This window comes from Littorina saxatilis, linkage group LG1 (genome assembly GCF_037325665.1).
Source record: "Littorina saxatilis isolate snail1 linkage group LG1, US_GU_Lsax_2.0, whole genome shotgun sequence".
Classification (NCBI taxonomy): domain Eukaryota; kingdom Metazoa; phylum Mollusca; class Gastropoda; order Littorinimorpha; family Littorinidae; genus Littorina; species Littorina saxatilis.
Window position 1 is genome coordinate 54,117,710 of NC_090245.1, and position 14,857 is coordinate 54,132,566.

The 14,857-nt window shown below is 43.8% G+C and overlaps 2 protein-coding genes across 2 annotated transcripts in view; one reads left to right on the plus strand and one right to left on the minus strand.

Moving 5' to 3' along the window:
• Positions 1-3,446, minus strand: part of LOC138974041 (RAB11-binding protein RELCH homolog) — a 140,443-nt gene extending 136,997 nt beyond the window's left edge. The window contains exons 1-5 of the mRNA XM_070346749.1: positions 3,149-3,446; positions 2,361-2,450; positions 1,088-1,159; positions 666-838; positions 12-167 (exon numbers count right to left, since the gene is read on the minus strand). Of these exons, the coding sequence (XP_070202850.1) occupies positions 12-167; positions 666-838; positions 1,088-1,159; positions 2,361-2,450; positions 3,149-3,440 (783 nt within the window). The 5' untranslated portion in view covers positions 3,441-3,446. The remainder of the gene's footprint in view (positions 1-11; positions 168-665; positions 839-1,087; positions 1,160-2,360; positions 2,451-3,148) is intronic.
• Positions 3,447-3,641: 195 nt separating this feature from the next.
• On the plus strand, positions 3,642-14,035 carry LOC138973987 (DNA replication factor Cdt1-like). The gene is made up of 10 exons (XM_070346679.1): positions 3,642-4,289; positions 4,878-5,056; positions 5,404-5,601; positions 6,051-6,202; positions 6,511-6,620; positions 6,937-7,122; positions 7,502-7,657; positions 7,988-8,100; positions 8,554-8,642; positions 12,067-14,035. Exons 1-10 carry the CDS (start codon positions 3,648-3,650, stop codon positions 12,222-12,224), a joined length of 1,983 nt encoding a protein of 660 aa, XP_070202780.1. The 5' UTR covers positions 3,642-3,647; the 3' UTR covers positions 12,225-14,035.
• The last annotated feature ends 822 nt before the right edge of the window (positions 14,036-14,857 follow it).

The window sequence follows — 14,857 nt, forward strand, 5'->3', positions numbered from 1 at the left end:
AACTTTTCCACCATCCTGGCCTGCTGCTCATCATCCAGATCTGTCTGACACCCCGACTCCTGGGTTTCATTGACAGGTGACACATGCGTTCCATAGTCACGAAACAAGTGAACCACACCTGGGGGTTTGGGCATGTTGAGTCCAACATCGTCCCAGTCCTCAAAATCCTGAAATCATCAAAGTGTTTATTTTGTTATGTTTTAACATAACATGACATCGAAATAAATTAAAAGGAGCATCTTTACATATTCTGCATTAGGTGAAAGACTTTGTCTTCCTCTTTCAATAAAACAGAAAGCAACGATTGAAAAAAAAAGTAGACACTTACACATCTGCATTTTCTTCACCAAATACATGGGGAAAAATATCCCCCCAAAAAACAAATAAAAAGCAAAAACAAAAAAATTGTTGTTTAGAGATGAAATAACCAAAAGGAAGCAAGCGCTCTATATGCATACGACATGTGTAATGGAGTAAGCGAGAGTTGTACGGAACCAGGAATCTCCTGGCACCTGAGAGAATAACAAAAAATAAAAATAAGAAATCAGCTGAAATAATGTTTGTTTGTAAATGTGATGTCTAATACTAGTCATACAACTTACAAACCAATATAATTGCACCAGATTTTTTAGTTCTTTCTTTTTTCCTTTTTTCTTTTAACATACCTGATCCTCGTTTTCTTCAGCAAAAGTGACAGATGTGAGCTTGTAGTCATTGGCCAGCAGGTATTCGTTGACCAGGAAGTTGATGGCTTTCTTCTCCAGGGGGCGCATTCCATCATCTTGATCTGCTCTTACTTCGTTCTTGTTTTGCCGATCTGATGTCACGATTTCATTCTCTGCAAGAAAGAACAAATGGGAACTATATTTTCCAGGTATGCATATTTTTACGAACATGACACTAGAAAAAAAGAAACTGTGTCAAACAATCTTCAAATCAAGGGTTCAGACTGTCACATTATAATTATCTCTTTTTTAATATTAAAAAGTAAACCTCCATTGTTGACAAAGCTATAGGCAGCATCACATAAATCCAAAACATAAGCTGTACAATTCTGATTAAGATTTGCTCAATTATGATACCTTACCTGCTTCTCTTGTCAGTGTTTTTCTCAAGGACTTGATTGTTTCCTGTGCCTTTCTCAGCTCGAATTCCAGCACTGAAAAAGAAATTACTAATTTAAAATATATTCAAAATCAAAGGTCTTAAAAATTCTTTTCTGCTTCTGATGACTATTAGGCCAAAAAAAAAAAAATAGGTGTGGTTACGGTAACATAGCCCAAAAAAATAGGGTAGGTAGGTAGGCAATCACTTTTTTTTTTTTTTACTTTTTTTTCTAATGTGTACAAATTAAACCTACTTGACAGGGAAATAAGTGTGCGACTCAGGCGCTTTCATTGCGTTTTTTGCACTCGTTTTTTTTTTTTTTTTTTTTTTTTTTTTGACAAATGTAATAAAAAGTTATAGGATCGGCCCCTAAAATTAGGGTAGGTCGGGTTACCGTAACCACACCTATTTTTTTTTTAGGCCTAACATAGCCAAAAAAAATAGGGTAGGTAGGTAGGCAATCACTTTTTTTTTTTAACTTTTATTTCTAATGTGTACAAATTAAACCTACTTGACAGGGAAATAAGTGTGCGACACGAGCGCTTTCGCTTTCATTGCGTTTTTTGCACTCGGTTTTTTTTTTGTTTTGTTTTTTTGTTGACAAATGTAATAAAAAGTTATAGGATCGGCCCCAAAAAATAGGGTAGGTCGGGTTACCGTAACCACACCTATTTTTTTTTTAGGCCTTAGTTGAAAGTTATTTTGAAATAAGGCAACCTTCATGTGTATCCTTAAAAAAAACAAAAAACACACACACATGATGAAATAAAGTATTAAATGAAGAATTATAAAACAAATACAGAAAATGTACGCTAGCTAGTACAAAGAGAGACCAGGGCAGTAGACATATATAGACCAACAGCTTCATCAAAAAGTAGTCACCATTAGAAAGTAGTCACTGACAACAACAAAATCAGACCACCCAAACTGCCATGTTTTTGTCAGCTGATGTGGGCTTCCTAAGAAGAGAATCAGAATAAAATTGAAAGACCATATAGTCGAACCTGTCTATAAGTATAACGACCAATTATAAGGGACCCAACAAAACTTATATAGACCCAGGGTTGATTATGTTTTTTTGTTTTTTTGTTGTGTTTTTTTTGGGGGGGCACCATGTGCCCACAACTGAAACACAACTGCACATCCCAGAGATCATAGCTTTACCCCTATCATCCCCACATGAAGAAGAATGCTAAATTCCATTTCCAACTAGTCCTAGCCCCACCCTAGCTGCCTGAACCATATGCACTCACCTGCAACACGTTCATCCACTTGTCTCTCTCCATCGTCAGAATAACGAGCGAAGTCCAACGAGTCAAAGGTCTGGACACTGGATGTCCGAGCTGGAAAAAGATCACTACCATATTGAAAACATCAACAGTGCCTGACCAATTTGCCTATCTTGAAACAGCAGAAATAGTATTCTTGCTATACATAGAAGGACAAAACAAACAGGACGGATACTCGGAATAGAAAAACAAACAATCAAAATGTTGTTTGAACTTATAATTGGTGTTATGGTTCTAGCTATATCGTTGTGGCAGTATTTTAGCATGGGGGCTGTGTGGTGCGTGGTATGGTATCTTGATGTCTTAGCGGTCCAGAGGGTTATAGGCATGCATGGGCACCTTCAGATGTGTATCATTCTTCTTCTTCCGTTCTTATTCCGTTTTGCAACCACAGTCATGAATGACCATTATTGTTGCATGGTGGGGCAAAGAGAATAAAATAAAATAAAAATAAAGTAAAAATAAAAATATTGACTGCTCAAGTTCTTCCTTAATTATTATTTGTAGAGTTTGTATGTTAAATAACAAACTAACTAAGTAATAAATAAATATATCGGTAATAAATGCATAGAAACAGGTTGAAACATCTTGGTTCTGTTTTCAAGCGTCCGAAGGCCCGAGAGCAGACGATATTTTTAGCAGACGTCGTGACGCAAGCCGTGCACCATATTGGATCGTCTGCACGCGTGTTTATGTTTCAATGCAAACTAGCTGTAGCTGCAGGCAAAAATTACTTAAAAGTGATATATTACGTAATGTAGGCGAGGGCGTGTCGTCTTTCGTCCGTTCAAAATTGCCTGGGTTTGAAAAGTAGTCTCTCAACCTAGGAAGTTCTCGTCCTGATTCAACAAGTTCTGTGTGTAGCTCAAGCGCTGTAAGAATGAAGTTATCCTTCAACAGTTTGCTGGCTATCCCATCCCAGGGGATCTCCGTGGCTTCTGATTGTTCGGGAGATTCAATAGGAGGCGACTGAGATGTCTTGATTTCATCTTCAAGCCAGTCTGCTGGCTCTTCTTCTTCGAACGGGTTGACGTTCTCCGCCATTTTGTGAGTCACGTGACATCAACAAAACTCTAAATACCCATCAAAAATAATAATTAAATATAATGCTATATGTGAGTTTGAAAACAGTATTGAATAATAAAAATATGAATGTACACTATAAATAATGTGTTAATGGAAAAAGTGGGGTTTTCTTCTTGTAGTCACGTGATTAGAACGGCGCGAAGTAGAAGCATCTTTTCCGTCAACATGGCGCAGGCACGAGTGATTGACTATTTTGGGACGAAGAAAAGGTCCAGTGCGGCAAATCCGTCGAAAAAAAGGAAGATCCAGTTGGCGGAACCTGATCTCAAGTCAAGTTCTACCACTGAAAGCACTGTAGTAGATGATGCAAAGGGAGTAGGGCCACAGGTCCCTGTTGTAACCACAGCACCCGAGCCTGCGGTTAGACGGAGTTCTGCAAGAACAAAGCAAAAGCCGACCGCACCATCCACACGGACTAGGGCTTCAGCTCGAAAGAAGCCAGATCTGGTGGGTCAGCCAAAGATTCTGGATGCTTTCGCAAAACCACGTGAAGCTTCTGGCGATAGTGATGGTCAAGCAAGCGATGCCGGTAGTGTTGAGTTTACCGACGAAATTACGTCACAGTGCGATGAGCACGATGGACCTAAAACGCCCAAGCGCAAGACACGCCCATGTGAAACTGTGCGCATTCTTGGCGTTGGTACATCAGATACGAAGAGGACACATCGCAAGGCAAGAAGGTCACTTGAAGACCAGTCGTCTGCGACCCCCAACAAGGCAGAAGAGAAAAGACGTGAAGAAGAACTGGCATCTCGCAGACGGTCTCTGGCGCAGAGCTTTCAGGAGAAGCTGATCGGCGGAGTACAGGTGCTTTGATTTTTTACATAGTTTCAAAGTGGTTGTGTGGGAGGGCATTCGTTGTATGATCTGATCATGATGCGGGGTTAAAGGACACTTACTGTAACAGTAAGTGTAAACTGGAATGTAAAGACTTCGGTGTCAAGAGGAAGTCTGGAGGGCAAAGTAACAACTAACATACCTCAGATGAAATAGATAGTTGCCAGGTGACGTGTGCTAAAGAAAAAAATCCTAGAGCATGTGTTTGGACAGCATGTCTGACTGTCATACACCGGTGACAGTCATTGTTGCATACTCATGATACTGCTGCTTGGCACTGCCCATGCTGTCACTTACTATAGGTGGAAAGTGGTCAAATTCAGTCACACCAGCTCTTGTGCGTACCTTTTACTATGTACATCAGCACATAATACTCAATGATAGCTGTAATATATATCATTACCAGTTTTGAAATGACACACCAAAGCAATCAGAATGTCTTTTCATTGTATTTTTATATTAGACTAAAACTTCTGTTGCATGTTAACACTAGTATCACATGTAATACCAGCTCTTGCTTTGGACTTACTTGCTTTGTGATAATTTGTTGGATAACAGGCAACACCAGAAAGCGAAGTGAGCAAAGATGTTCCTCTACCAGCCTCGTTGAACGAGCATCAGATTGTGAGGAAGATAGAAGCTGATAAACAGAAGGCTGACCACGAAAAGCTGGAAGCAGTGTCTGCAGAAAACCCAACTGCTGTCGTCAAACCTATGACATCTGCATCTTCCACAGAGTATGTTTACTGTTTTGATATTGTTTCACATTTTGTATCAATATGTTCTTGCAAGAACTACTTTTGATCATTGAACTTATACATGTTGTTACATTTGGCAGTCTTTGTTCTGGACACTTGACGTTTTCTCATGCAGTGTTTGTTGTTTTTGTTAGCAGCAGGGCATGATTTTCTCCAACTCATTATTCCGTCAGGCAGGCAAGTGCTTACTGTGAAGTCTTCTACATTCTAAATTTCTATTCTTGGGTATGTGGAATTTCAATTGAGGGTTGCGGGATGTGGTGAGACTGAGCAAGACAATATGAAAGTGAAAATAAGTAGTCAAGTTTTCCCCTTTGTGTTTACAGAAAGAAGCCTGCCCCTGCCTACGAGCGGTATGAACACCTGGCCAAGGAGGGACCCCCGTCGTTGTCGCTGCCAGGCAAGTACCAGATGCTGCTCAACACATTCCAAGGTACAGACACAGTGGTCAGCATGCTGTTCAACAGACAGGAGACCATCACCTTCTCCAAGCTGCAGGCTGCCGTGCAGTCCATCACCAAAAAGTGAGTACAGTCTGAAAGCTAGCCAGTCGACAGGATCAACATGTGTATGACTGAAACTCTTTCAGGATATGCAAAGTTTAATTGGATTTCATTGGACCAAAAATGCTTCATAATCATGTAAAAATCTGCTGATTTTTTTCAGTGTATTGTGTAGTTTGCTTCTCGTGTCACTTGCCAAACAATTGCCTGCAGCTCCTTCTGGGAATTATGTCTCTGCTATAGAAAAATTCTGTGAACACAACAAAACACGAGAAGGAAGCTACAATGTACGATGATCGAATCATTTTACAATTTCATTCTCCTCATTTGTGGGAGCCAAGCTACTCAATGTGAAACTTGTCGAGAGGGTTGTTGTTGTTTGTGTGATCGTTTCTTCATGCTTAACACCATACCATCTCGTGGGATGAGCACATTGCAATGATGACTTCACTTCAGCTGTATGTTTCCAGGAACTTCGAGCAGAATATGCTGGGTCAGATAAAGACGGTTTACCCTGAGGCGTACAATCTACGCCAGGAGAGAGGCCTGCCCAGCTTTGGAACCAAGACTTCTGGCTATCAGCTGACTGTCCAGCCCAACCTGGAGACTGTTGAAAAGGATGGTAAGATAAATGTATAACGGTTGTCAAGATTCCTTCTTTTCTTGGCAGGGATTTAGGGCTGCTGAATTCTATTGAGTACTGATATTACAAATGGGAAGATGTCAATACATCTTGCTGAATGCTGTTCAGAACTGATGTTGCAGATGGGAAGAAGGAAATACATGTTGCTAAATGCTATTCAGAAATGATGGTGCAGATGGGAAGAAGTAAACAAAGGAACTAATGTTGATAAGAGGTTAAGATAATATGCAAATAGTGTTGACTCTAATTAAAAAAAAAACACCTAAAAACCTTTGTTTATTCTGCAGGTTACGCTATGAATAATGATGGAAAACCCTACATGTCTGCATCGGCCATATTGAAGCGGAAGCGAATCTTTCACAACACGCTGATCAACATCACCAAGGACCATCATGCTGTAAGTTTCGTTTCTTGCATTAAGTAGTGGTGTTTGTTTTTTGTGGTAGCATGTGTATGTTGTCCATGTCAGTTCTCAACAAAGAGCCCATTGCAGACCATGTGATCAACAGATATAGCTCACACAGCTTACTCCCAACAAAGTAGTCATGGACTACAACTACAAACATTAATAACTCTTGCTGACCTCCATGCAAACCTGCTCTTCTTAAGTTCTTTAGTCGGCAAGTGTAGCACACACACCAAGTCTGATTTTCCTTGTGCCACAAACAACAAACAAACTGTACTTCAACAGACTTTCTCTTTGTTTTTTTCAGGATTTCTTATCAAAGCTGAGTACACCCCTGAAAGTGCCGGCCTCCAAGCTCACACGTTGGCATCCAAGGTTTGGCCTGGACGTTGTGCCTGACATAGAACCTGCAGAGCTTCCTGAACCCCCCGTCAAAGCGTACCAGACAGCCAAGCAAGTTCTGGAGGCCACCAGGGGAAAGCTGCCAGCCAGGGTTAGTTTGTGGTGTTAGCTGCTTGTGGTCTTTGTATTAGAATCTGCCCTTCTATTTAACACTAAATGTAGGGTTGGTTTAGAATATGGATGGCCAACTGGTGAGATATTGTGGGGTTAGGTTTAGTCTAAAGATTGGAATCACTGTATTGTAAGTGATTCAGGCAGTCCATTCGTGGGAGAGTGTGCTTGAACCTTGGTGAGGGTTCCCAAAAGGGAACTAGATGATTTCAAATTTAACAGGATTAAGCAAAGCCATCTATTTGATATGTCTCTTTTATCACTTTTTAGGTGCTTTTTGTGTGAAAATGGTGATGCACAACAGTGGTTAATTGCATGTTAAAATTGTTTACATCTTCATTTTCTTTTGTTCTGTGCAGGTGGAGGAAGCGATGGCCAAGGTGGCGATGAAGTCGGAAAGCTCCCAGCCTACATCAGTGATTTCTGTTCAAGAATCTAAATCTACCACCAACACTGCAAACAAGGGAACAACCAGTTCTGCCTACAAAGGCATTCCCTTGTCTTTACTAGAGAAGGTGAGGATGCCAATAATGTTGACTGCAAGGAGAAATTGTCTGTAGAACAGTTGTTTTTGTAAACTAGTGTTACCTATCTAACAGAAAGAAATGTCCAACAGTAGCTTTAACCTGGTAGTGGTAAGAAAAATAGTCATATGCAATCAAAATAGTTTGGACTGGTTTTTGTTATTTTCACATAACGCCAGTAAAATTGCAATCCTGTTATATTGTTTATTTTTAGAATGACTACAGTTCAAGCAAAACATGCTGTAGTTGTTTCAGGGTTTACATGCATAATGTGTGCATCAACGTAGAAATATCTTTTTGATCGATTTTTGTTTGTTACAGATTCGTGCCAAGGAAGCAGCAAGAACACAAGCTTCTCTCATCAGAGATCCAAAGGAAGAAAAGAAAACGGCAATGTTGGGCCGGCTGCCAACTCTCATCCGCTCCCTGAGAACGTATCCTTTTTGCTCTGCTGCTTGTACCTGCACTTGTTTCTTTTAGCAACTATCTCCCTTCTGTTTTTCGTTCTTCTCTTCCCCTACCCTGGTAATCTAATTGGGGGTATACTGTGAAAGGTTTGCAGCTATCAGGGATGTTGCAAATATTTGTTTTCTTCAGCAAATTTGCTTATATGGCCATAATATTTTCAGCAATTTTTAGAACTTATAGGCAGTTCTTGGCACCACCTTATCCTCAGTGTGAAATTGAAAAAAAAAAAATCTGCTGAAACGACATCAAAGTTTTTGTTGCTTTGAAATGTTTTGGCCATGAGTTGGCTGCAAGACATTCCTGAGCTATGTTTGTTTATTTCCTACAGTTTGACTCTTTGTCCTCTATTCCTTTGATTGATACTGCTAGTGGTCAGTGGCATTTCTCTTTCCTTTTGTTGCTTCCTTGACTTAAACCAGATTTTTTGTGACAGAGAAGAAACCCAGCATACTAATGACGACGGTCGTAGAGAAACTGGCAGACAGCTATTCTACCTGTATTTCACAAGGTTAGTAGTGTCTTGTGAGACAGTCTCATTTTTGAACAATGGAACTCCCCTTTAAATTACATATTTTTACCCCAATTCTCATAAATGCACTTGAAAGAACCTGTCCTGCAGGGACCAAAGCCGGCAACGAACTGGAGCAGTCAAGCCGAGTGCAGGAGATATCCCGAAAATAAAAGCTGATGAAAACATCATCAGACCTCCAGTAGGCCGTTTGCAAGACCTCGCCTAGGCGACCAGAACGCAAAACGGCGATAGAGGAAGCCCAGGCTCTGGACTCATGCCGAGGACAGAGGGAAGACTGAACCCCCCTCCCCCCCCCCCCCCTCTTCTTGAGCGAGCCACCACTCATATGCCTGCCGGATGAGAGTCGCAACCCATCTTGTGAGTGTCAATTTATAAATCTTTTTCACGCTTTGTGTTCAGAGATATAAACATGAGCTTTTGGCTCTTAGCTCTAATAGACCGAGTGTGAGCGAGGTAGGATTTTAAGGTTCTAACCGGGCAGTTAGCTAAATCCGGATCACCCGGGGCAAGAATAGTCCCAAGAGGGGGGACTTGAATCACCGGTGGAGCTTGGCCTCGCTTCTGATTCTTAGCCAGGAAGCCAGGCCGAAAATGCAGCGACACCGAACCATCACGTTCAAACGCGATATCCTCTGGCAATCCCGAAAGTGCATGTATCTCACTGCCCCTACGAGCTGTTGCCAGGAGAAGAAGGAACAAAGCCTTGCGCGTTAAATTCAGCAAACTGGAAGTCTGTAAAGGCTCAAACGCCGAAGAACGCAAGAAATACAACACCAGAAACAAATCCCAAGCAGGGACAGGGGTACGTCTCTTCACCTCTTGAAGAGCGGCCCCTTTTATCACACTCGCGATCACCCCATTGACATTAATAGAGCTGCCTATCTGCTTCAAAGTAGCAGATATCGCTGAACGCCTGACTCTCAAATAAGAGGCCGAGCTGCCCTGTGCGGACAAAAGAGAGAGGTGATTTGCAACGTGGAGAGAGCGAGGAGCCAAGGCGTTGACCCCAGACTCTCTACACCACTTGGCCCAGGCAGACCAATGCAAGGCATAGACCGAGGAAGTGGAAGACCTATGCACTTTTTGGACCAAATCCAGCGTCAAATCCGAAGCGCCAGATTTTCGTAACTCCGTCCTCACAACCTCCAGCCGTGTAGGCAAAGGGCCTGCGGGGCGTTGTGCGGAATGCCTGTTCTTGGCTGAACGAGCTCTCCCCGCACCAGGTTTAGAGGAATCGGAGGACCTTTGGCCAGAAGCAGCAGATCTGGAAACCACTGCTGCGATGGCCACATGGGAGCTACCAGCAGAAGATCTGGACGTTCCAGCTCGGCTTTCCGCACCACTCTGCTGAGCAGAGGAAAGAGAGGCCTACCCACGAGAACTCCATTGCATTGCTTCGCCAAGCCTCCGTGTCCGGAAAAGGGGACACAAAAATCGGAAGCCTCCTGGAGAACCTGGTTGCAAACAGATCGATCATAGGCTTTTCCACCTGAGCCCACAGGTGCTGGAAAGCCCCGTGTGTGATGGTCCACTCCGTGTGCAACACCTGAGAAGACCTGCTGAGCGAGTCCGCCAGTGCATTGAGCCTGCCAGGGAGATATTTCGCGGAGACGTTGATCTGATGCAAGTAGCACCAGATCAAAATCTCGCAGGCTCTGTCTGACAGGGAGAGAGACCGAGCTCCTCCCTGTTTGTTGACATAGGCAGCCACAGTGGTGTTGTCGGTATGCAACCTGACATGCCTGCCCACCACCAGAGGGAGAAAGGCGCGCAGACTGAGTGCTACTGCCTCCAACTCCAGGCGATTGATATGCCAAAGGAGCTGCGTCTGAGGCCACCGACCCAAGACCGTGTGACCACCGATGTGAGCTCCCCATCCGGCCAGAGACGCATCTGTAAAGGGGGCAGCGCAATGGGAACCCCCTAAGAGATCCAATCCAAATCCAGCCACCGACGCGTCGTGTGACTGAGCCAACCCTGGACGGGGACACTCTTGTCCCAATCCTGAGAGGACGGATCCCAAAGAGACCCGAGAGAGGCCTGAAAAGGCCTCTTGTACACTCTTCCCAAGGGAACCAACATCGCCATCGATTCCATCTGACCTAGAATCGAGGCAAGCACCCTCACAGATGCCTGCTGTCTGCTCAACACAGCCGAGATAAGAGTCTGAAGTCTCTGTATTCTCTCCTGCGTAGGACGAACCGTCCAAGAGACGGTGTCGAACGACATCCCAAGGTAAACAAACCTTTGAGAAGGAGTTAACTCCGACTTCGCCTGGTTCACTGAGAACCCCAGGAAAAGAGCCTGGTCCAACACAATCTGTGTGTGCAAAAGGCACGCTGATTGACTCTGATTCAGGATCAACCAGTCGTCGAGGTACGTCCTCAGCCGTATCCCTCTCTGCCTGATCAGAACGGACAACTGTCTGATCACCATAGTAAACACCTATGGAGCCAGAGACAGCCCAAAGGGCAGAGCCTTGAACTGAAAAATCCGATGACCCCAGCGGAAACGGAGCCACTTCCTGTCTGCTTGATGCATTAGGATGTGAAAGTAAGCGTCCGTTAAATCAACCGAGGTCACCCAATCTCCCCGACGAAGAGCCTCCCTGACCGAAGCCTCCATCCGAAACTTGATCTTCCGAAGGAACTTGTTCAGCAAAGAAAGATCGAGAACAGGTCTCCAGCGGCCTGAAGCCTCCAAAAGGTAGACGGACAGGTAGACCCACAAGAAACAGCTCGTCTCACGGACAAGCTGGCATGCGAAGGCCAAGAGTGAGGGACAAAAAAAATCGACACGTCCACCGTGTGCTGTCGAAAGTCGAGAATGATTATTCTGGATGCTGGCGCTCACGTGGAGCGCGGGGTGTTATGGGTAACCGAGCGGGGTCAGTGCATAGCAACGGCTATGGCATCTCTTTTTAGCTTGGTTACCACCCTTCTAAGGGCAGGTAATTTGAGTGGTTTTTTGACATCTAGCATGTGAGACTGAAATCAATGCATTTATGAGAATTGGGTAAGTATATTAATGAAATGAAAATTTACTTTAGAAATTTTCCATTTAAGACCTTCAGAACTCTGAGAAAATCAGGTCAAGGGAGGGAGTTTTACAATACAGGTAACCTTACAGATGTTATGAATGAAAAATCTTAGAAAGCAGGGTCTTAAAACTAATAAAAGGGGAAAGTCTTAAATGTGGGGGACTTGAAAGAGGATGTACATGTGTTAGTGACCACCATCTTTCCTTTTCCCTTGATCACAATTGCAAACGCTGCCATTTAAGCTCTGTGCTTCTTCATGTTTTGACATCTAGGGAAAACAGTCAGATTTGTTTATACGTGTTGATTGACATTATTAACTTGAGATGACTTTGTAAACATTTGTGTGCTGTTTTTTTCCAGCGGATGTGGAGGCTCACCTCAAGCTTCTGCAAGAGCTGGCCCCTAAATGGTTGCAGGTGATTCAGATTGCGCGTGGCAAGTACATCAAGATCGACAAAAACATGGAAATCAATCAAATCATCGCAGATGTTAATAATCTTGCTAAAAGTCGAAAGTGATGGAGTAGTGTTGTGGAAATTCAGGAGTGTTGTTATTTTAACTTGTGTGAAGATATGAATTCTTATGACTTTGATCAGTCAGGTTTACGTTCCATATAAGTGTTTGTTCCTACGACTGTGTTTGCAGCTTCTGACAGAAACAACAGCTGTCATGATAGCTAGTGATTATGAATTGACAAGCGAAGAAGTGCTTTGGAATCGTCCACTGTTTCTGTGAAACTGGTTTTGTTTTGGTTTTGCATGATTAATTTATTTTTAGTGTGTATGCATTGGCATGTGAAATTCAGCTTTATCAAAGTAAATTCTGTAATCATGAATCAACCGATCAGCATTAAGTTCATATATCATGCTTGATTTTAATGTGAAAGAAAATGATTTATGGCAGTGTTTGTGCCAGTCCAAGACGATACGAAGAACTGTTTTGCCATTCAAGCTTATGTACTGCCCCAAGAAACTGTCCTCTCTGTACAGCTGATAAAGAAGATGAACACCATGTTGTATTTTTATGTCCTTTTTATCAAGACCTTCGAGCAAAGTATTTGAAAATCTCGAACTCTAAGACGCTGCAACAACAACTTGTGTATTTCTGTGGCAGTAATGAGGATAATGTGATGAACAGCTTCAGCAGATTTGTGTTCTTCATGTTACAGAAGAGACGAACCCTTATAAATCAGGTTCAGTGACATGTCATCAGGGTCTTAATGTATTTGTTGAATTTTATGCGTGACTATAATTTATAACTGTGCAGATACTATTGCTGTTATTTTAACCACTATTGTAAGGGGCTGTGGCCTTAGACAATTAAAGATTTGTTCTTGTTCTTGTACTGCCCCATTTCGGGGCTTTGTGAATTTTACAGCTTTTAAACCAATCATGTGTGGCTGTTGGTAGCAGGAAGTTACTATGTTTTGTTCAAGTTCATATTTTATCCCTCAATTTTTATACCATATATTTTTATGGAGAAACATCCTTTTCTCCAAAAAGAGCTAGATCAAAAAAAATTTAAAGCTGTTTAAACATGTAGTTCAGTTTTGGTACTTGTCATAATAAATACTAGCTTTGTTCCTGGTTATAATAAATACTAGGTTTGTTCCTTGCTCTCCGGGTTATTTAATCACATATTCTTACTCCAATTCTTATGAATGCATTGACTTTAGTCCCACATGCTAGATGTCGAAAAAACCTCTCAAATTACCTGCCCTTAGTAGGGTGGTAACCAAGCTAAAAGCGACGCCATAGCCGTTGCTATGGCCTGACCTTGCTCGGTTACCCATAACACCCTGCGCACCACGTGAGCGCCCGCATCCGTAATAATCATTCTCGACTTTCGACAACACACGGTGGACGTGTCCGAATTTCGCTCTCACTTTTGGCCTTCACATGCCTGCTCGTCCTTGAGACTAGCCGGTTCTTGGGGGTCTACCTGTCCGTCTACCTTTTGGGGAGATCTTTCCTGTTTATGTTTGGTATAAATGTTGATAGCTTTGTGTTGAACACGCACGCAGAAGTTTTTTGTTCTGGGTGACTGTTTTTCGCCGGTCTTAAAATGGCCGACAACAAAGCTAAACTTGGCGCGAGACTGGAAGGTGACAAGGCTCTTAGCCTGGTTTAGAAACTATACCTAAGAGTAGCCTAAGAACTTTGATTTGCCTATTATGCGGGTCGTAGATCCGTCAAACAGCACTTCTTTTTATGTTCCTATCCCTCCGAGGGCGGGTTCAGTTCTTTCACAGCTCGCTTCCCCTGTTGGGGTTAATCAGCCTTTGGCTCCTTATAGACTTTTTGTTGGATCGTCGTCGGTGCGACTGATGGGGGGGGGGGGGGGGTGGCCGTGTGGCTATTCTTTCCCCTTTCTCTGAGTAAGAGGAATCAGTCAATGTCCTCCTTTTGGGGGGACTTAACGATGTTTTGGTCTGTATTCTCAGCTGTTTCAGGCGCGATCGGCGGTTCCCGCCCTCCCGTTCGTCAGCTTCGCACTGTGGTCAAGTGCAAATGGCCTGTTCGGTTGAGCCCGTTTTTTGCCTCTGGTGGCTCTGGGCTGTTCTCGAGCACCCCTTCCTTTTAGGAGGGGGGGCCTGCTCCCTGCCTGCGTCTAACCACTCTGATTACCGCCGGTACTTCACAGTGTGTTACGCAGCCCCCCGCCAATGGGGGGGGATAGGGGGGGCGCTCCTGCGTCGCACCGTCGCCTGGTGCAAACGGCCAGTTTGGTTCAGTCCTTTCTGCCACTGGTAGACTGGGTTGTTCGCGAGCACTCTCTCCTTTGGGAGAGGGGGCCAGCTCCCCGCCTGCTTTGGCCGCTCGGCTTGCTTTAAAAACAGCACTGCTGGGTCGGTCATGCAGCCCCCTTACCGTGAGGAAGGGGGAGTGGGGGGGCACGGTAAGTCACGGCCTGGGCTTGTCCCACTCTGCCCTTTGTGGGCAGGGGGCCGTGTTAGCTTCCCACCCTTTCCCGCCCCCCGGGCGCGTTCGGGTGGTGGCTTTCCAGGCTACGTTACATACCCCTTCTCTGCTCCATTTGGGGCAGGGTGGGGGGGGTATCAGTGGCTCACTCTTTCCCACCCACCGGGCAGGATCGGGTGGGGGCTGGAGTAGCGTTCCACCCTTTCCCTCCCTCTGGGTTGGACGGGGTG

Coding starts and splice junctions, on each gene's coding strand:
- LOC138973987 (XM_070346679.1), top strand. CDS start 3,648: ATGGCGCAGGCACGAGTGATTGACTATTTTGGGACGAAGAAAAGGTCC. Junction 8,101..8,553: donor CTCATCCGCTCCCTGAGAAC/GTATCCTTTTTG, acceptor GACTTAAACCAG/ATTTTTTGTGACAGAGAAGA. Junction 8,643..12,066: donor TTCTACCTGTATTTCACAAG/GTTAGTAGTGTC, acceptor GTTTTTTTCCAG/CGGATGTGGAGGCTCACCTC.